The sequence below is a fragment of the Haliotis asinina genome, chromosome 14 (assembly GCF_037392515.1).
Source record: "Haliotis asinina isolate JCU_RB_2024 chromosome 14, JCU_Hal_asi_v2, whole genome shotgun sequence".
Taxonomy (NCBI): domain Eukaryota; kingdom Metazoa; phylum Mollusca; class Gastropoda; order Lepetellida; family Haliotidae; genus Haliotis; species Haliotis asinina.
The window spans coordinates 2,547,471-2,570,071 of record NC_090293.1 but is presented as its reverse complement, the minus strand read 5'-3'; the positions used below and the strand labels follow the sequence as shown (position 1 = coordinate 2,570,071).

At 41.3% G+C, this 22,601-nt stretch overlaps 2 protein-coding genes across 2 annotated transcripts in view; both read right to left on the bottom strand.

Annotated features, from left to right (window-relative positions):
• Positions 1 to 13,033, bottom strand: part of LOC137261264 (transient receptor potential cation channel subfamily A member 1 homolog) — a 45,090-nt gene extending 32,057 nt beyond the window's left edge. Inside the window, exons 1-8 of the mRNA XM_067798986.1 lie at positions 12,732 to 13,033; positions 9,165 to 9,342; positions 6,864 to 6,988; positions 5,466 to 5,690; positions 4,169 to 4,378; positions 1,332 to 1,425; positions 780 to 984; positions 305 to 485 (exon numbers count right to left, since the gene is read on the bottom strand). Of these exons, the coding sequence (XP_067655087.1) occupies positions 305 to 485; positions 780 to 984; positions 1,332 to 1,425; positions 4,169 to 4,378; positions 5,466 to 5,690; positions 6,864 to 6,988; positions 9,165 to 9,342; positions 12,732 to 12,827 (1,314 nt within the window). The 5' untranslated portion in view covers positions 12,828 to 13,033. The remainder of the gene's footprint in view (positions 1 to 304; positions 486 to 779; positions 985 to 1,331; positions 1,426 to 4,168; positions 4,379 to 5,465; positions 5,691 to 6,863; positions 6,989 to 9,164; positions 9,343 to 12,731) is intronic.
• Positions 13,034 to 15,189: 2,156 nt separating this feature from the next.
• LOC137261263 (transient receptor potential cation channel subfamily A member 1 homolog) overlaps positions 15,190 to 22,601 on the bottom strand; it is a 51,426-nt gene continuing 44,014 nt past the window's right edge. Inside the window, exons 26-30 of the mRNA XM_067798985.1 lie at positions 21,158 to 21,358; positions 20,642 to 20,842; positions 20,178 to 20,246; positions 19,558 to 19,728; positions 15,190 to 15,634 (exon numbers count right to left, since the gene is read on the bottom strand). Of these exons, the coding sequence (XP_067655086.1) occupies positions 15,500 to 15,634; positions 19,558 to 19,728; positions 20,178 to 20,246; positions 20,642 to 20,842; positions 21,158 to 21,358 (777 nt within the window). The 3' untranslated portion in view covers positions 15,190 to 15,499. The remainder of the gene's footprint in view (positions 15,635 to 19,557; positions 19,729 to 20,177; positions 20,247 to 20,641; positions 20,843 to 21,157; positions 21,359 to 22,601) is intronic.

Below are 22,601 nucleotides of genomic sequence, written 5' to 3'. Positions count from 1 at the left end.
GTCTAGACCCAGGGTGCCATTGTACAAAAAAATCTTGGCGCTGGGACTGTTGTAAGTGTATGGGAGTTACGATCATCTTAGTGTTATGGTGGTTTTGTACATCGTCACCCTGTTGCCGACCTACCTTCACTGTCCCAATGTACACAACTAAAGGGTTTTGTGAAGACCTCGGTTGCCGATTTACTTTCACTTTTTCAAGGCACACGACTAACAGTATTTTTGAAGACCGCGGTTGCCGACTTACTTTCACTTCCTCAACATACACAAGTAAAAGTACTTGTGCAGATCGCTGTTGGTCACTTACTCGTAAAGACCGCATGTGGCCCATCCGAGCGGCCAGATGCAAAGGTATCCGGCCCTTCAGGTTTTTAACGTTGATCTTTCCTCCTTTCTCCATCAGTAATTGAATTATTTCTGTGTGATCGAATAAGGCAGCGACGTGCAGTGGAGTATTGGATTCGTTGTCAGCCTCCCCGATGTTCACCCTGCAATACAAGCAGTACTTTGCCGGTGATGGTACTGGATGTCTGTTGCCGTGTTCTTGTCTGTGATGACGGTAGCACTATATTTACAGTCATACAAGGTAACAGCATATGATCCATTAACGTTTGTTGATTACCTGATAGAACAACTGGATTAATAACGGACGGACGGACGGACGGACGGACAGATGGATGATGGATGGATGGGTGATCAATGGGTGATCGATGGGTGGATGGATGATGGACAAATGGATGTTAAAATGATGTAAAAGGCACCACAGCAGAGACTCGAAGTACCTTTCTTCAATCAGGTATCTGGCGATCTCCACCTGGTTGTATTGTGCTGCGAGGTGAAGGGGAGTCGATCCGGCCTTATTCTTGACGTCATGCTGCTGCCGCCCAGTCTGAGATACAATAGTCTTTATAACATTCAGATTTCCGGAAATCACGGCTAGATGCACAGGACACATGCCGTCGTCACGCTCCACGAAAACCATCGCATCTGAAACATTTGCACCTTGGTGTGTATGCACTATAAGGTTAATTTGAACCGTTAGCGTGAGTGAGTGAGTTTAGTTTTACGCCGCTTTTAGCAATATTCCAGCAGTATCACGGGGGGAGGGGGGGGGGGCACCAGAAAATGGGCTTCACAGATTGTGCCCATATAGGGAGCCGAACCCGGGTCTTCGGCGTGACAAGCGAATGCTTTAACCACTAGGCTACCCCACCGCCCTGGATCGCCAGAAACATCTGGGAGACCTTATAAACACATAATACCATTATTTCGATGCGCCAGAGCCCATGAAACAACAACTAGAGCCTGTGTTGGACCAGAGAAAGAAAACTTACCATTCTCAAGCAGCTTTTGAATTATTCCTTCGTGTCCGTTTTCTATAGCTATATGTAGACACGTGTTACCTCCCTTTGCTTTCTGCGTCATCATCTGTGAGAACACATACAGCCTGCTTTACAACAGGTATCCCCATTTTCACCAGGGGTTATACATTTGCTAGACACAATTACAGGACATACCTGAGCTCCAACTCCAGGCTGTGTTATAATACAACAGTCGTGAAACTCAAGGTTGAATCGCACCACCAAATGAATAATGTCTTGTTGAGAACTATAAGAATTGGTTCCCCATCCTTTCACAAGAAGTGTTCTATGTGTAATGTAGATGTATGTGTAGATTCATACATGTTCTGAAGAGACATGGATATATTCACCTGAATTCCTATTTCAACAGGAGATTACAGAATTAACAAAGTCTACACCCACAATGGGACTTCATTCTCAATAACAATTTACGGAAAATTTGTGAATTGGACATTTAGTCAAGGATCACCTTTTTTGCAGATTTGTGTCTTCAGATATACGTTTGTATATGTGGAATTTCTGTTCTGAAAGGTATTTGAAAGTCAAAATAATTAGAGGATAACCAATGAGTTATTATGGGAAATATGCCCGATTTGAAATAATGTTCTCACTTGTAGCGAGAGGCGTTTTTGCAAGGAGCTCATTGAATGAAGCGCGATCGTGCGTCGCAAAGTGGTTCGCTTCTCGTTGTCTTCTTCTCTTTCGCCCAGATACGAGAAACGACACAAGAAGGGTTAAGCTATTATCTAATGGTAATGGTATCTATCTAATTATCATTCTCGAAATGAATAACTGACAATATATCCTGGGATAATCTACAGCAATCTTGTTAGAGTCCCCCGGATATAACACACTAAACTGAACGAGAATCGACGCACTGACGAGCAGGCCCAAGCTAAGTGGCCGTGCAAGAGCTCTTGACCTCTGCACGCTGCAGGATTTGGTACAGTATGATTTTAAACTTTAAACTCGATTCATAGGGCAGCAAGGTGTCAGCTGTTGCGCGACGGTTTGTGTACGTGTGTGGTAACTTCGTACTCTTGGAGATTATTTTCATCACTTGTGACAGTGAATTTTTCCTAACGCACCGTGAGGTGTACGAAACAGAATTGCGGATAGCGACGACAGATTTTGGATGTTGAAAGAACGATTCATTGTTGGGGTTCAGGAGGGACTTGTGCAGTTTGTAGGATGAAATTAATATAAACCGTATACAAAGGCAAGATTTAAACGTTTTAAATTGTTTTGATATGCTTCGGCTTGTATCAGTGTCTTGGACTGCATCAGTACCTTTTCATGGTGATTACCGTACTTTTTTGTTTGCTATTTTACAAGAGAATATTATTATCAATCATTGTTAGATCAGATGTAAATCACACTGAAAGCTGAAATGAAAGCTATATTTGCTTTTATTTCTTTGATAATTGTGTTCAGAAGCCGTATGACAGTATAGGGGGAGGGGCGTCCACGTTAGAACGGATATGTACGACATACTTTAAGTGCTGGGATTGGTGTCTTTGGAAGATCTATATAAAAAAAACCCAAGTATCATTAACGTTTTGACTGAAGATTCTATAAGAACCCATGTAATGCATTGTGAAACTTAGGATTAAGGTTATTCGTATTATTCACGTGCACGGGCTTAACGCATGACTTGATTCGAGAGTAATTCATAGAGAGCATAAATAAACTGACGGGCAAAAGAAACTTTCCCCTGGTACAATTTGACAGCTTTCAAAAAACGACAAAAACGAAGTGAATCTGAATGTTGTAGTTTGTTAAGCAATGACATTGGCACATGTTCAATACAAAAAAAGTCAGCTTTAACAGAAACGTTGACTTATTTTGGTCGACATGGGGTCTAACTCTTGTTGCCCACTGCACCCTCAGATGACGATGTCTGTCAGTCAGCAGTGCTGCTCGGTACGGTCGGTAGGCCCTGATACTATGGGCACGCAGTCTTCTTGTTACTGTCCGTCGACTGATTGGGTGAGCGAGAGCCGTTGCCGCTGATGACGTCACCGTCAGGATCCGGTTTTTCAGGTGCCATGGCCTCAGATGGTGATCTTCCTGCGCAGTTGTCACCCTTGGCCTTCGTGTCCTGGTTCCGTCTGAGGTCTGGCCAGTCTTTTGATAACGCCGACGAACGTTCCTGACGGTAACGACAGTGGCACGTTCTTGCAACGTCACACGTAGTGGCGCCCATCTGCAGTCCGATGACCCTTTCTCGATCTTCTGGTGTTAAATTTGGCATGGTTAAGTGTTTTTCTGTTGAATTGCGATCTGCTCGGCATTGTGGGGTGGTTTTATACCGTACATGCACGTGCCTTGTACCCTTACATGTACAAGACGTGCATTTTGTTGTTTTTGTCCAAAATGGTAAAGAGTTGCGTTTGGGCGCTGTTGTTTGTGGTAATCACGATGGCAATAACGATGGAACAATTTGCATTTGATACTGATTTTACATGTAGGTATTACGATACATTTTGCAACAAAGTTTCTTTTGCACGTCAGTATATATACGCGTGCTATGTGATGTCACTCCTACCACGATGTATCTCAACTCGTGTGGTGTTACGAAACGGTGATGCACTACAGTCCAAGAGAAAGAAAACTGAGGTAATCTTCCTCCATTATGCAAATTTATGCAGCGAAAGTATTACCGTATTAGTGCCAACGTATGCATGTGCGGTTTATATGCCATCATTTTCAGGTATGTCGAACACTATTCGACAAGAGAAATTACAGGAAACACTCACTATTGGTTTACAATTGAGTTATGAGATCTTTGGTTTACCAATATCACTTACCTCTTCGATCTTTCTTTGTTCCTTTCCCTTGTGGATGAGGAGGTTTACCATTTCCAAACTTCCCGTTGAGCATGCGTAATGCAGAGGAAAAGATGATTCAGTGTCCTTTTCGGTGATTTCACCGCCTTCGTCTATCAAATATTGCATGATGTCCACTTGACGATAGGTAGCTGCCACGTGGACTGGGGTCATGCCATGTTTGTCCTTCTCCTGGATGAGACATTGAGTGTCTTACTTACTTTTTAATATTATTCTCGGCATACCAGGCGGATAAGGCCTGACAGACTTACAACAGAATCGAGGTGTACCCAGATTTGAACCAACAATTATTGGTTTCTGGTGTCAGCAAGGGATGTACCCTTGGAACCTTGTATAGGAGGAACGAGAGCCCCACTGATGACAGGGAACGCCTGGCAGTCTTAATCAGATTTTAGCCACATTTGTAGATGTCAACTTCTTAATTGTGGACAACACACGTTTTTCAGGAATATATATTGTAATCTTAATGTAATTTTTCCTCTGTCGTATACTGGAACATATATTCACCATATTTGCCTCTAAGTAAGTCCATGAACTGGGATCTATTACCAACACTTACATGTATGAGCGATGATTTATAGCCAACACTTACATGTATGAGCGATGATTTATAGCCAACACTTACATGTATGAGCGATGATCTATAGCCAACACTTACATGTATGAGCGATGATTTATAACCAACACTTACATGTATGAGCGATGATTTATAGCCAACACTTACATGTATGAGCGATAACCTATAGCCAACACTTACATGTATGAGCGATGATTTATAACCAACACTTACATGCATGAGCGATGATCTATAACCAACAGTTACATGTATGAGCGATGATTTATAGCCAACATTTACATGTATGAGCGATGATCTATAACCAACACTTACATGTATGAGCGATGATTTATAACCAACACTTACATGCATGAGCGATGATCTATAACCAACACTTACATGTATGAGCGATGATCTATAACCAACATTTACATGTATGAGCGATGATCTATAACCAACAGTTACATGTATGAGCGATGATTTATAACCAACACTTACATGCATGAGCGATGATCTATAACCAACAGTTACATGTTTGAGCGATCATCTATAGCCAACACTTACATGCATGAGCGATGATCTATAACCAACACTTACATGCATGAGCGATCATCTATAGCCAACACTTACATGTATGAGCGATGATCTATAACCAACACTTACATGTATGAACGATCATCTATAACCAATTGCAACACTTACATGTATGAGTGCATCTTTGTCTTTGTTGTTGTCCATCTCAATTAATTTGACAACACTGTCGAGACTGCCGGACATCACCGCAAAGTGCAGAGGAGTCTGTTTGAGTCTTTCGTCTTTTAAATAAATTAGCTCCATTTTGTCCTTGTATAGTTCCTTATCCTTGTTTATGAGAATCTCGAGACACGTGACAGCATTGTTTTCATCACTTGAAAGGGATTGTTGGTTCTGAAACAAAGCAAATGAAATCAACAGGCCCGTTATGATATATATTTGTAGCTGGTATCAGTCAATCGATGTTTTTTTTCCAGAACTGCAGGGTACAGGTTAACAGTACAAGTATATACGAAGTGCAAGCGCAGAGTGGATCTCTCCTCAAAATAGACAACTGATAATTAAACAACGCAATATTTTCAGTAAGTATCCAGTTGACAATAATTGAATAGATATTTTGGAGTTTTGCATGCAACTCCTGCGTGGAGCAATATTTGCTTCTTCTTACAAGTAGTTTTGAGAAATAATGTTTATTTCCAACGACTTGCCATATCCACGTATAGCCAAGTCCAAATCTAAAACGTAGAGGAAGACAATGTTGTTTGACACGAGTCGCTTCAAGGAGTAAGTGAGCGTTTAACAACGCTGTTACCGTTATCAACATTAAGACTTGGGATACCAGAAACAGACTGAGAATCGATGTGACAACTGAACAGTAAAAGTTACTTTAACATAAATCCTTTAACAGCAAATATACTTGTCTATAGGAACAAATACCGACCACAATTGTAAAGAGGTGAATGTGGACAGTGTACATATCTGTACACATATCTGTATATATATTTACACATATCTGTGCACATCTGTATAAATCGTGTGTTTATATATCTGTATATATAGATATCATATACATATATGTACACATATATGTGCACAGCCTTATACATGTATATATCCACGTGTGCATATATATACACACATATTTGCGCACAGTTGTAAAAATCTATACACATGTCTGTGCACAGCTGTTTAGATCTGTACACGTTTCCGTATAAGTCTGTGTAAATCTGTGTACATCTGTGTGCATATGTGCATTTTTCTGTGCATATCTGCATATCTGTACTCATAAGTACATACATTTTTATATCTGTACACATATCTGTACAAAACTGTTCATATCTGCATATATCTGTACACTGATTACGTTACATCTGTTACGATAACCACTCTCACACTGAAAGACTTTGAGTAGACAAACGGGACACTGGTCCCCTGTAACACAAAGCATTCGTGACGTTGCGATCTGTCGTAACTCCCTAGTTTATAACAGACTGACGAATGTGGTAGCGCTTTATGGATCAGGGCCCTTGACTGTTCCTGGCTCTGGTTGCGCTCCTTGTAACTCACTGAGTAGCGTCTGCCCCCTTGTCCGGTGTCATTGTAAGTGTCTGGGGCATTCCGTGTAGTTCCTCTCACGCTCTTTGTTGCATAGTGAGCCAGCGAGAGACCATGGCGGTCCTGTATCAGGTGGTCTGTGGATAGAGACACATACCTATGGTCATCTCCCTGGCATTACTGTTGCCGGAGGTTCATTAAATAGAGGATACTACACGAGTGCCCATGTCAGATTATGTTTACGACAAGAGTGCCTAAATAGAGAATACTACGCCAGGTCGCATTACATACGAATTATACGAAACGAGTATACTTTCCATTGTATCTGATCGAGCGAAAGCGACGTTAGATACGAGGTCATGAATTCAGTAGAGCCATGGAGCAAGACTAGCGGTCAACCTATATAGACTTTACTCCTTAAAAGATAGAATTACTATACATCCATGGATATATCATTCAGTACAGTACAGCCTTGGAACAAGGCTATTGGTCAACCTATATAGACTTTACTCCTTAAAAGATAGAATTACTATACATCCATGGATATATCATTCAGTTCAGTACAGCCTTGGAGCAAGACTAGTGGCCAACCTATATAGACTTTATTCCTTAAAAGATAGAATTACTATACATCCATGGATATATCATTCAGTACAGTACAGCCTTGGAGCAAGGCTATTGGTCAACCTATATAGACTTTACTCCTTAAAAGATAGAATTACTATACATCCATGGATATATCATTCAGTTCAGTACAGCCTTGGAGCAAGACTAGTGGCCAACCTATATAGACTTTATTCCTTAAAAGATAGAATTACTATACATCCATGGATATATCATTCAGTACAGTACAGCCTTGGAGCAAGACTAGTGGCCAACCTATATAGACTTTATTCCTTAACAGATAGAATTACTATACATCCATAGATATATCATTCAGTACAGTACAGCCTTGGAGCAAGGCTATTGGTCAACCTATATAGACTTTACTCCTTAAAAGATAGAATTACTATACATCCATGGATATATCATTCAGTTCAGTACAGCCTTGGAGCAAAACTAGTGGCCAACCTATATAGACTTTATTCCTTAAAAGATAGAATTACTATACATCCATGGATATATCATTCAGTACAGTACAGCCTTGGAACAAGGCTATTGGTCCATTACATAAGTAATGTAAGTTGGTTGGTCGTTTAACGCCGACTTCAGCAAAACATTCCAGCTATAAATAAATAATCGAGTCTGGACCATATAGTCAAGTGATCGACAAAATTATCATCGATCATCGATGAGATAACGCTCACATGCGTCAACCAGGTCAGCGAGCCCGACCACTCGATCCCACTAGTCGCCTCTTACGACAAGCATAGATTGTTGGAGGTCATTTCTAAACCGGACCTTCACGGGTGTGTAAGTATGTACCACGTGTATGGTGCTGACAAATGTGGGAACATTCTCAGGATATATCTGGAATGAATTATATCCTCGAATATATGTTGGCGGTAACTAAGTATCGGAGAAAACATGCCTCCGATGATTCCCATCGGGGTCGGGAAATCCCTCGGGGCTCCACCCCACGGGATTTCCGTCCCCCTCCGGTTTTACATTGTCTACCAAAAACCGAGGAGAAGTGTTTTCTCTACCATATATACCGTCAGTGATGGGTAGTTACAATGTAGACGATCATTGAATGAAGCTACATAACAATAACCGAAGCGTGCGTAAAATCAATTTAATGAAATTAACTTTAAGTAGATAATTTAACCTCATCTAACTCGTCGGCTCGGTGGCCGTGCGGTAGAACGTCTGATTACTGATTTGATTCACGTGAATGTGTGTAGTCTGAGTCTTTCTAGCAAAAAGTAAAACCTGTCCCTCCAAAACAAAAACCTCAAAAGCGGTTATTGTGGGAAAACAAGAGATGATTTAGTGAGAAGCACACTTTAGGTTTACATTTGCGGTTAAGACAAGAAAGAATGAAGTTGGCCGTGAACAGTTTTGTGGCATATAGACAGACAGATATTTGATTAAAGTCTCACCTAATACATAAATGACATATGTAACATAATGACACGTATTAAATATATATATTACTTAAAACATGCTCACCACAATATAACAAAACCTTAATTGTGATGTAAAGGAGATCTCGCCTCCGGTAAACATCTATGCAGGTTTGGGCACAAGGTTTTAAAATATATGGGTTTGACATTATTAAAGTAAACTGATGAAAAGTTGACATAAAATTGAAAGCTTTTAAGCTTAACATTAACTTAGCATGTTTCTGGTGATATATATATATATTCTCACTTGCTGGTTTCTCGCGGTTCAGCAGGAGCCTGACGACCTCCGGCCGGTTATGCATCACTGCGTACTGAAGTGCAGTGAGTCCTCGTTCGTCTTTCTCATCAATGTCCGCCACCACCCGTCCCTGTCTTTTCTCATTCAGTTCATTTTGCAGAGAATGTACGTTGCCCTGTCTGGCCATCTGAAGGGACAAAATCGGCATTTGTTACCTGAACCGTCGGAGATATTGACGAACAATAATAAAACATAGTGATCATTTATACAGTATGACATAAGGTTTGGGCTCCTATCAACAAGGAAGTGTGAATTTACATAAACACTGTCCGTTTGTCTTAGAAACTCGTAGGTACGCAGGTGAGCGATCGCAGAAAGTCCTGAATTTGTGCTATAGTGATAACGTAATATTTAATCCACATATTCGAAATTATTTACATATAATATTGCAACTTTCTCCACAAGACAACTTTCTCTCCCTAAAAACATATTTTAGCCATCGCACTACTGTTGCATATTTCCACTTCTGTTGCACATTCCACTACTGTTGCATATTTCAGATGTTGCATATTCCACTATTCTTCAACATTTCCATCGTTGTACAACGACGACAATCTGATTGTCACACTGATTGTATGGACCATCACCTACAATCACACGCACATGTGTGATCCGTAAGTCTTCCCTTCTGACAACCAACCCTCGAATTCACATCACAATCATCAGCCAATTCCTGCAATGTTTGAAATTGAGGATCTCAGCTCGAAGTCAAAAACAACCTCAAAGATGTTATTGGATAAGGTTAATGTCGGGGCTTCCGCGGACCACTGAAATATCCTGATTGCCAAGTTCTGCAAATGGCCCGGCGTTGTCATCTATCGATATATGACCACAGCCATCTTGCAGTTACTAAAACGGCGGTATCCAGCACTTCCAACTGCCAACGTTGATATTGAGATCAACTTGCAGTCGTACGCTTGGGGCATGTCCCTGTATGCCTCATAAGGACGTCTCCATAAGCGACAACAGTAGTCGGTAATGTGCAAAAGTTCCAAATGAGGGAGAGGACGGGGAGTTGTCTGGTGGAGAGTTGCTTTGGTCATGGGAATGGGATTCCGTTTTGTCAGGCGAATTTCGGTCTTTCTCTGCCCTCCAGTGAAGAGATGCTCCTCCGCCTTTGCCAAACGTCGTCCAGTACAGGTGTGGTTTATGGTCAACTTAGCGCCGGTGTTGCACCCAGCATGATGACGTCCCAGCATCGTGGTTAACATGCATACTTGGATTCTGACTGAACTTTTATAGGTTTCCAGGCGAAATGTTAATGTAGGCCGTATGTCCCATTACTCGAACCCGAACTCCGAGTGGAAAGTGGATTCTTGACATTAGTGGTCAGAATAATATACCAATTGCAAATTTATTGAACATTATTCAAGTTGAAGTTAGTTTTTCATTAGATATTTGTAAACTTTGTTTTCGTGCGCCTGTGAATCGTGCGAGGTCTGGGGATGTTTGTTATGTAGCGCTATGAGACCGTCACCTACTGGTCCTGGTAATGCATTGTTATACAAATACTCCATGCTGAATTGCTCACTTTCATATGACACATGAAGTTGTCTTTTCATAATGACAATGGGAAGACAAAAATGAGTTCTCCACTTTTCACTAGTAGTCAGGTTTAAGTTTCCTATTATCAACCACTGTGTTTGTAACAATCACGTCACGAAAGTCTCGTTCTTTCGACTATGTATGCTTGCATTAATACATTGTGTTGAGCTGTCGATAGTGAAGTCACGCACGATCACCCACGGTGTCGCGTTATCGGTTGCTATGGGTGACAGGGTAACGCATCATACAAGTGCACAGGGTATGAGGAAAACAGGTTATGAACGTATGCACACGTCTTCCCTCTATGTTCTCACGCTAAGCAGGCCTGTGTATTTATTACAGTAGATTAATGCACTAGCTGGGGTATGTTGGAAATAAAACCCGTTTAGTTAGCTTTGCATGTTTTGAATATGATCGTTGAGATCCTGAATGATCAGATTACGAGATTCCAAATTCTCTGCACAGTTGTGCATACCCGTGGCTTATGTGGACATTGTCGACAGAGGTGTATGTCTGTGTGTGTGTCTGTGTGTGCGTCTGTGTGTGTCTCACACTCTCTCTCTCTCTCACTCTCTCTCTCTCTCTCTCTCTCTCTCGCTCTGTGTGTGTGTGTGCCTGATTTTCTCGTCAATACACACACAGCCGTGATGGGCCTACGGTATAGTATGGGAAGTGCAGCACCCCAGAATTTGTCGCACATTAATCTGAGATACACTGACTGATACAACAGGTACTATACTCTAGACCGGCGCACAGACTGGGGATCATTGCGGTCTGCATCGTCATGCTGGAACACTCCGAGTGGATATATACAGTACAGAACGTCACACTCCGGGTGGATATATACGGTACATTACGTGGCAAACTGCATCCAGCCAGTATGACAGGTTCAGTGGTAGAAGCGTAACGATGTAGGCTGCCATATCCCACAATGCCAGGACCAGCTTGATCCATTGTCATGGCAACCGTACTGCGTAACTCTACATCAATCACAACCTGCGACTTTACGTCATCCCTGCCAGTGTTAACGCCTGTACGTGACACCTCCTGGCCACATAACCGTAGGGATTACAGCTGCACTCATAGACCACAGTAGCATTGACGTCCAAGCTTGGCCTTCCAGAACGATAGAATACTTGTGGGACGAGTTGGATATTCGACTACAACAGCGACAACTACGGCCACAGATTCACCGGAAGCTGACGTGCGCATTGTAAGTCCAGTGGGTCACCATTCAATCACAATTCAAGAGCAGACAATGTCAATCACCTATCAACTTATCGACTGCAAGTAACCTCTGTGATGTGGCTCTCTCTATCCCTAACATCTGCCTCCAGTTGCGCAAGGCAGGTGATATTGACGTCTTCATTCAGGAAGAATGTAACGCGTGGACAAAACCGAAATACCCGAAACTGTCGCCCTTGTAACAAGGCCCTATAAGGTGATCCCAGGTAAGGAAAATCACTGTAGTTAACATCAGCTCCTCCTATCGCCTTCAATACAGCACACTTCCTTTTTATTTTAGTCTAAACTGTTCAGAGCGATGTCCCTGCATTCATATTAACACAGCTGTTAAGTGTAAGCAAACTCTCAACTCAGAAAATTACAGACAAAAATGCAAAATGATATGCCCTGCCTATTCCCATCCAAGAAATATAATACGTAATGTTACGCGTGCTGGAAACTTATGATTTGGGATTTTGTGTCTGAAAATGTGAAGACCAGCTTAACGGAGGAGACGTGACAATGTGAAAACCGTCTTCATTGCCGAGATGTGACGTGAAGACCGGATTCATTGTCGAGATGTTACAACGTGAAGACCGGCTTCATTATCGAGGTGTTACAACGTGAAGACCGGCTTCTTTGTCGAGATGTGACAACGAGAAGACCGGCTTCGCCGCCGAGATGTGAGCGACACGCACTGAGCCTACATGAAGCACTAGCCACTCACTCACTCCCTCATTCACTCACCTTGTGGATACTGGGTTTGTCACCAGGCTTTACTTGAGGGGTTTCATCCTCCTCATCAGACGACGATGAAGAAGACGAAGACGACGAGGATGACATCTCGCAGTGATGACGTAACGCTCCCTGTCTTTATCGTGCCACCCAGGTTATACTTACACTATGTTCTACCCGCACACTGCAGGCAACAATGACTGGTGTGGTTTCCAGGAAATACCTTGTAAAGTTCCGATATGACTACCAAGAACTCCATACAACCGACAGGACCTCTGTTGATATGTGTTGGTTGACTAATGTTTTCAAAGTATATATTTGTGTTCTATTTTGAGCTGAACAAGACTGTAATACTACATGTAGTTCGATGGCTATTTGATATAATACATATTGTCTAGATTTCTGCGGCGGCCTACCTGTATAGATTGTATTCGCCGCCTTCCCTAGTGTGTAACATACAATAGTCACAAACGGCGTTAGGTTGTTGGATAGTGACGGTGATTTTCATAACCACAAACGTGCGCCAATACGCATCATCGGGATACACATCTTTTGGTGACAGTCTACTATGGTAGCAGTCTTTCATAATTTAAAAAGGAAACAACCAAGCGACACCAAAAAGCAGGACAAGCTAAAGGATCAGGTGACCTGAATGTCAACTATACGACTTCTTTTTGCAATGCACCGTTGGTATGACGTCACTCACATATGCTACAGCAGGTTGATGGTTCATCAGGGGGAACATAACATATACATGTATACATTAGTTTGACAAAATAGCGTTTGGAGTTAGATATTGATGGCTTCTATTTAACTGGACTTATTTAACTTGCAATCGTATATTTTGTGTGAGATTGTGTGTATTGTATGAGACACGCGTGCATACCAGTATGCCCGAGTTTGATTGTCTTACCATGTGGAAGAACAATGCCCTTTGTTTCGGCTGTTGCTTAATTAATGTTTAATAAGAGAAAAACGTGGGAATTTACAACTCTAACTCTCTCCTCCCCCCCTCTCTCTCTCTCTCTATATATATATATATATACAGTATGGTTCAAAATTATTGAGAATAGCTAAAGCATTTCATATTATTAAACGAGAACAAATCAGATAAGATTGAATGTATTGTGAAAGTGAACTGACCTTTTCATGTTTTGTAGGTAACAATTTAATATTTTATCAAGTCTCCTTGAGCTTCACGGCACAGTCTAAGACGGGTAGGCATACTTCCTATCAGAGAGGTTAGTGTCTCGTGAGTTATGCTGTCCCAGTATCGGACCACTTCTCTCTTCATGTCTTCAATTTTTGTCAACCCCTTTTGATTCACATATCCCTTCATCATCCCCCAAATGTTCTCAATGGGATTTAAGTCAGGACTATATGCAGGAAATGGTAATGCAGTCACATTTTTCTCCTGAAACCACTGCTTGGCATGTTTTGCGGTGTGTTTAGGATCATTATCTTGCTGCAAAATCCAGTCATTTCCATAAAACACATGTGCACTTGGAAGGAGAATATATCTAATATATTAGTGTAGCGTTGATTTGTCAGATTTCCCTCAAACACACACAGCGGGGTCGTTCCTAATAAGGATATCCCTCCCCATACATGAAACTGTGGGCTGTATTTAGGTCGTCGATACAACGGTGCTGACGCAGACTTTGTCCATATTTTCACATTATTGGGATATACCCATATTGAGCTCTCATCAGTAAAAATCACATTTTCCCAGTCAAAGTTTTCATGTGCCAAACACCACTTAACACGCCTGTCTTTATGTTCTTGTTTCATGAGAGGAGAAGGAATTCCAGTCTTTTTCTCCCATCCAAGATCAATCAAATTTCTTCTAACTGTAGATTTTGATACAACTGTTGATCCCCTTTCTATCATTTCATACCTGATGTTGGAGATGCTTGCCCTTTGCTTTTTAGACGCTAAAATTCCCAGCCGGACGCGATCTGAGAAGTCCAATTTTCTGGGTCTCCCTGCTCCTTTCTGGTGCCCAAAATCCTTTCCCTCTTTAAAATTCTTCCTAATCCTATACACAGTAGAAAGAGGAGTTCCTGTTTTCTCTGCCAATGTATTTACATCATCAATTCCTTGATTACACAACTCAAAAATCAACCTTCTTTTATCTTCAGCAGACATTGTTGACAGTGCTGAGGAAAATGACGTCTGCTACAAATTCAGGGGAGGTAACTCTAATTGTACTATACTCAGTAGGCCAAGATGAGTTACCTCCCTTATACCATTACTTAGTTTTAAGTATCAGTGAATCAGTTGAGGTGTTAGGATAGCTCAAAGTAAGAAGAAAAATTCTCAATAATTATGAACCAGACTATATATATATATATATATATATATGTGTGTGTGTGTGTGTGTGTGTGTGTGTGCGTCTGTGTGTGTGTCTGTGTGTCTGTGTCTGTGTGCGTGCCCTTTCAACATCAAACTAAAATTTGAAGACTGAATCTAAGCTCACCAGTAATTGTTTTATTCATCAAGTGTCGAGAGTCACACATTCGAAAACAATGATACCTTAATCATGTGCACACATGTCCGAGGGTATGAAGCAGTCAGTGGTTCGAACCACCTACTTTGTCTCCGGGCACTATCCACTATGCTAATGTTTGGAGGAGATCGCCCGTACTGACGTACACTAACATTTACCTTAACTTGTCATGTGTCATATTTAAACTACATTTGGTATCACACATATCATGTTTCAGAATATGAATACACTGTAGTATAAGCATGATGAGTATCTTATCCTAATATTTCTCTTAATTCTTCATGGACTCCATCTCTCTGTGTTTATCGCGGTCACCGTGTTTCATTAATGTCAACACGTCTCTGTTCAGCGTCACCATCATCTTCTCCAGCCGCATCTGTTGCCGGGCAACGTTCTCGATAGATGTCTGAAGTATAAGTACATATTTACCTCAGCAAATAGAGGGGAAATAAACGAGCAGTATTGTGTAACTCCAATCATACAACAGATGTACTGTACAGTGCAAGAGAAAGATAAGTCGACACTGCACAACACTACATACAGGTAGTTCATCACTGTACACACTTCATACAGGTAGGTCATCACTGTACAACACTTCATACAGGTAGATCATCACTGTATAACACTACACACAGGTAGGTCATCACTGTACAACACTACACACAGGTAGGTCATCACTGTACAACACTGCACACAAGTAGGTCATCACTGTACAACACTACACACAGGTAGGTCATCACTGTACAACACTCTTTAAAGGTAGGATATTACTGTAACGGCATCTCTGTACAACGCTATATGAACTTTGAATGTCAATACTGAACACCTGGTTACATTATAAGTACACAGTACAGTACTATACTGTGCTATACTGATAAGATCACAGTATGGATAAGATCATGGAACACTAATGCACGGTTAATATTGAAAGTGCAGTACTACATAAGATCACAGTATGGATAAGATGGTACACTAATGCACGGAAAATATCACAGTACAGCACTATATGGACAAGATCACAATCCAACCCTACGTACGGATGAGATCACAATACAGTGCTAAATAGATAAGATCATACTGCATTAATCCATATGATTACATTATAATCACAGTGCAGCCTTACATACGGATAGGATCACAGTACGGCCCTATGTATAGATAAGATTACTGTACAACCATACACATGGCTAGGATCATAATACAGTACACGGATAAGATTAGCCCTACATACGAATAAGACCATAGTGCAGCCCTACATAGGGATAAGTTGACAGTACAGCATCACATAACACAGATCTACATATGGATATGATCACAGCATGACCCTACATAGGGATAAGATCATAGTACAGATCTACATATGGATATGATCACAGCATGACCCTACATAGGGATAAGATCACAGTACAGATCTACATATGGATACGATCACAAGAAAGCCCTACATAGGGATAAGATCACAGCACAGATCTACATATGGATATGATCACAGCATGACCCTACATAGGGATGAGATCATAGCACAGATCTACATATGGATATGATCACAGCATGACCCTACATAGGGATAAGATCATAGTACAGATCTACATATGGATATGATCACAGCATGACCCTACATGGGGATAAGATCATAGTACAGATCTACATATGGATATGATCACAGCATGACCCTACATGGGGATAAGATCATAGTACAGATCTACATATGGATATGATCACAGCATGACCCTACATGGGGATAAGATCATAGTACAGATCTACATATGGATATGATCACAGCATGACCCTACATGGGGATAAGATCATAGCACAGATCTACATATGGATATGATCACAGCATGACCCTATATTGGGATAAGATCATAGTACAGATCTACATATGGATATGATCACAGCATGACCCTACATAGGGATAAGATCATAGTACAGATCTACATATGGATATGATCACAGCATGACCCTACATGGGGATAAGATCATAGCACAGATCTACATATGGATATGATCACAGCTTGACCCTACATAGGGATAAGATCATAGCACAGATCTACATATGGATATGATCACAGCATGACCCTACATAGGGATAAGATCATAGCACAGATCTACATATGGATATGATCACAGCATGACCCTACATAGGGATAAGATCACAGTACAGATCTACATATGGATACGATCACAAGAAAGCCCTACATAGGGATAAGATCATAGCACAGATCTACATATGGATATGATCACAGCATGACCCTACATAGGGATAAGATCATAGCACAGATCTACATATGGATATGATCACAGCATGACCCTACATAGGGATGAGATCATAGCACAGATCTACATATGGAAATGATCACAGCATGACCCTACATAGGGATAAGATCATAGCACAGATCTACATATGGATATGATCACAGCATGACCCTACATAGGAATAAGATCACAGTACAGATCTACATATGGATATGATCACAGCATGACCCTACATAGGGATGAGATCATAGCACAGATCTACATATGGATATGATCACAGCATGACCCTACATAGGGATAAGATCATAGTACAGATCTACATATGGATATGATCACAAGAAAGCCCTACATAGGGAAAAGATCATAGTACAGATCTACATATGGATACGATCACAAGAAAGCCCTACATAGGGATAAGATCATAGTACAGATCTACATATGGATACGATCACAAGAAAGCCCTACATAGGGATAAGATCATAGTACAGATCTACATATGGATACGATCACAGCATGTCCCTACATAGGGATAAGATCATAGTACAGATCTACATATGGATATGATCACAGTAAAGCCCTACATACGGATATATTCACAGTGCAGCACTACTTATGGATAAGATCACAGTACAGCTCTACATGTAGGTAAGATCACAGTGCAGATTTACATAAGGATAGGATCACACTACAGCACCACATCTCGTTAAAATCACACTACAGCACCACGTGTGAATAAGATCACAGTACAGCAAACACATATGGATAAGATCACAGTGCAGTTCTGCATGTGGATAAGATCACACAACACTATTACACGGATAAGATGCCAGTACAGCACACACGTGGATAAGATCACATTAAAGCCATATATACGGATAAGACCACAGCGCAGTACTACGCGGCTAAGATCACAGTACATCACCACATATCGTTAAAATCACAGTATAGCACCACATGTGAATATGATCAGTCCTGCGTATGGATAAGATCACACTACAATATTACATGGATATGCCAGTACAGCACACACATGGATAAGCTCACAGTACAGCACCACAAATTGATAAGAAAAGCCATATATACGGATAAGATCACAGTACAGCACCACATGTGGATAAAATCACAGTTCACCCTACATACGGATATGATTAGCGTGCAGTACTACACGAATAGGATCACAGTACAGCACCACCCATGAATAAGGCCACATTACAGCAACACATATCGTTAAAATGACAGAACAACCTCACATATGAATGAAATCACAGTACAGCACACATATGGATAAGGTCACAGTACAGCACCACAAATGGATAAGATCACAGTACAGCACCACATGTGGGTAAGATCACAGTACAGCACCACATGTGGGTAAGATCACAGTACACCCTACATACGGATAAGATCACAGTACTGTACTGCACGGATAAGATCACTGTACAGTACCAAACAAATAATACTACTCATACCATCACAACACTGCACGCACATTGTCTAACAGCACCAACTTCAGGTAAAATGATGCTTTACTCTGATCATCACATATTCGATTCCTTGCACTGCAACATCCATCAACCCATCCATCTATCCATCCAACCATCCATCCACCCATCCGTCCACCCCACCGCCAACCCACCCATTATGAATGTTTATGACCATACGATGGTTACGATACTATCCTGGTATCGATACTATCTTGGTCTAGTCACAATTATAGGAGGTTTATATTGCGCACACATCCATGCAACCAGTATATGCAAAAGGCGTCGGTTTTTCGGACCGGTGTTTCCCTCGATCATTGGATGTCAATCTCAAATGAACTCCCTTGGGAGTATACAATTCTACCAAACACTAGGTACACCAAGTTAATATGACTTTCCCATCCTTATGATTCCAAGTCACTGCTAGGTGGACACAGTTACAGTACTTTGTCCTAGTGTTACTGCGCGTTGTGTACCTGCAACTAAGTGTTTGCACTTATTTGTGCTCACTGACTATAATGGTTGACAGTACTGCCCCACTAGGCACTTCTTGGGTAAAGCCATTGCACAGTAGAAGAAGCTTCATACTTACCAGCACAGTGTTTTCTTCTTTCTCAATGCGTTGGTTCCACCACCATATTTGAAGGCCGATAAACTTCCGCCAGAGCCAGGGCATATCCATCTTCGGATGACTTTTCTTTTCATACATCTTCTTTCTTATCGAGTCCATCAGAAACTTTTCAACATCCAGTACTAGTTCAATCTTTATAAAGAAAAAAGCAGACCATTCAGTGAACTTTGACAACAATCGAGTTTGCTTTGCAAGATGAACACAACATTGACTTGAATTAATGAATTTTTGTGCTGATACGCAATTTAGAGATATTAGTTGAGCATTTTTATCGCTTGACCATGAGGAAGAATACATAGGAAACGCATATTTTTTGTGTACATTTTTCATTTTGGGCGCGATATATCGTCAGAGTTTCCACAAATTATCTGTGCGGGGGTATGCCCTTTACTTGTTCCTGGAAGATACGTGGGTTTGATCATAACTGGCCCGGAGTAAGTTGGCCAGTAACAATCCCTTACTGCTTATACTTTCAAACTTGTAAAGGTCTTTCATGACTTGGGGCTTTCGCCCAGTGTGAAGCCAACACGCTGTGATGCCTAAAACCTCGATACACCTAGGCCATTTCGCTGGTTCCTTACATGCATAGCTGTCTGCTTGAAGGCTGCTCGGAGGAGTGTCCCTTTGATGTCATCTACAGCCAGACCTACCTAATTAAAACGTCAGTTTTGAAACCATTCGTGTAACGCTCAACAGATTCTCTCCTATACTCTATACTACACGAGCCAAAGCTATGATGTGCATAAAACCTGGTTCATGTAGACCAGACTTGACGTAATAGAACATCAAATTGTCAAACAACACACTGTTCGAGCAAGTGATAATGTATACATTCTCTACAAGAATAACTGTTCTTTTACCTCGCACATGTATCTTATATAATCATGTATCACTTTAAGCAATGTGTACACCATCTGATAACACTCAAACAGGAGTCATAAGGTATTCGTCCAATATCACGAAACAACGAGACCTAACAGTAAGTTCATGAAGATGGTAACACATTCGTCCTAACACAATATCGCTGAGCAACAATGAGACCTACCAGTAAGTTCATGAGGATGATGCACGCCACTATGATAAAGGTTGTGAAGAGAACGGACGTTGCTGGTGGGTACAATAAGTTGGTGGTGTCTACTGACGTGGCGTCACTGAGACCAGCATGGAAGATGTCACCATAATCCATCTCCCCAATAAACATGACGGATGTTTTCAAGACGGAGTTGGCTACGTCTCTAAACGGCACCTACTCATGGATAACGGTTGGGAATGTGCTATGTTTTCAAGTGTTAAAAAGCTTTAAATATGACTGGCATTGTCCAGCAGTGAATTTTGAACGATAAAAATAACGCGGCACCCTTTTTCAACTCATTTTATAATGAATAATTTACTGAAGACTAAATGTCTAAATGTGATTGCTGCACATACCATGGTAAGGACTGTGATACACTATACAGTATATGACCTTTGCTAATTGAAATTGCCTAAAACGGTTCAAAAGAGACTTTTAGTGCAGATGCTACACTGACTTTTCAAACAGCTTGTAGAACAGTTTTTGTACCTGGTTTTGGAGTAGTGTGTGGAACGCAAGGGCAAAGGCGAGTAGGAGTGAGAAGAAGACCGTAAAGACCTTGAGGAAAGTCCTGCAGACCAGCTGGAACATGACAACATACAGACCCAAGGACGTGAAAGCCTTGAGGTACAGCACCAGGTCGATCCAGGAGAAGAAGACAGCAAACGCGCCCAAAGACCACTGCCAGTCCTAAACAGAAGATTGGAAACTTCAAGGTATGTCTGAAGATATACACAGATAGGAAAGTATTGCAACAAAACTGATCGTTGCAAGGTCAAGGTTACATGTGAGAGATCCAAGATATTTCGTTGTGCATATTAAGTGTCACTGCAGTGCCAAACACGAGCTCGGTCATCGGTCAACCAATCACATCGACTCTCTTCCAACCAGAGGACCCTTCCCCTTGACCCCAAATTCTAGTGGCGTCGACCTTGACACCAAACTAGTCGTGCTGACTTGGCATAGCTCGTTTCCCTTAATAGCAAGCTGAATTTAGGCGATCTCGGACTGATCTGGCGGACAAGACGACGATGTTGAGGTCCCCCAGTTTTAACAAGGTTAAACATTCTAGGTGTTGCAAAATATTTTCAGTGTGTATACAGTGAAACACACCTTTTGTCAATAACACAGCTAGTCATGTGACACACCGTCGCGCTCCTCAGACGAGTTGCTTACTTTAGTGTAATGTACTCGAGGTTGTTCTCAGTGCTCTTCGCACAACGAGGGGGCGATGTACATAGCCGTCTGTAGGTTGAAATACGCCGTGATTGTGCTTACTATTGACTGTTTACCATCTCATTGTACATTAAACTCACCACTGCATAAAACCAGTCAACTCTGTACATCAACATACTCCAAATCTGTAATTAAAAATCTAGTGTACATCAGCCTTGTCCACTGTATATACCCTATGCAGCTATGTATATATCCCTGTTTCAACTCTCCGTATCACTTTCTTGATAACGTTGTTGGTACCTACACCGAAATGTCGCACTCACTGCAATAAAACTTTGGACTTGTTTTCCTTCATCTTAATAAAGAAGTTGACTATCCATAGAACTTGTTCTCCTTCATCTTCGCTACTTCGAAACTGCCCTTCAAAGAAGCTTCACAATGAGGCAGTTTTGAAAGGTATGGTATTCCGTTCCTGCCTGGTCCAGACGATGCAGTGGCAAGATAAATATTTACCGCTATTGATGAAACAAAATATGTGCAGTTGTACAGTTTCATGTGGATGCCACAAACCTAAATCTGAAATTTCAACATTATATTATTATTTGCAGCCGATATGGCAAATGTGACATAAAGAGAACATCAAAAATACCACCTCAGGAGATTTCTGGGAGATGGAACGTTTGCTGCCAAGAAAGCTACACCTAATGTGAACTAGGTTACATGTGCCGGAGTTCCTGTTTTTCAGAACTGAAAGAGA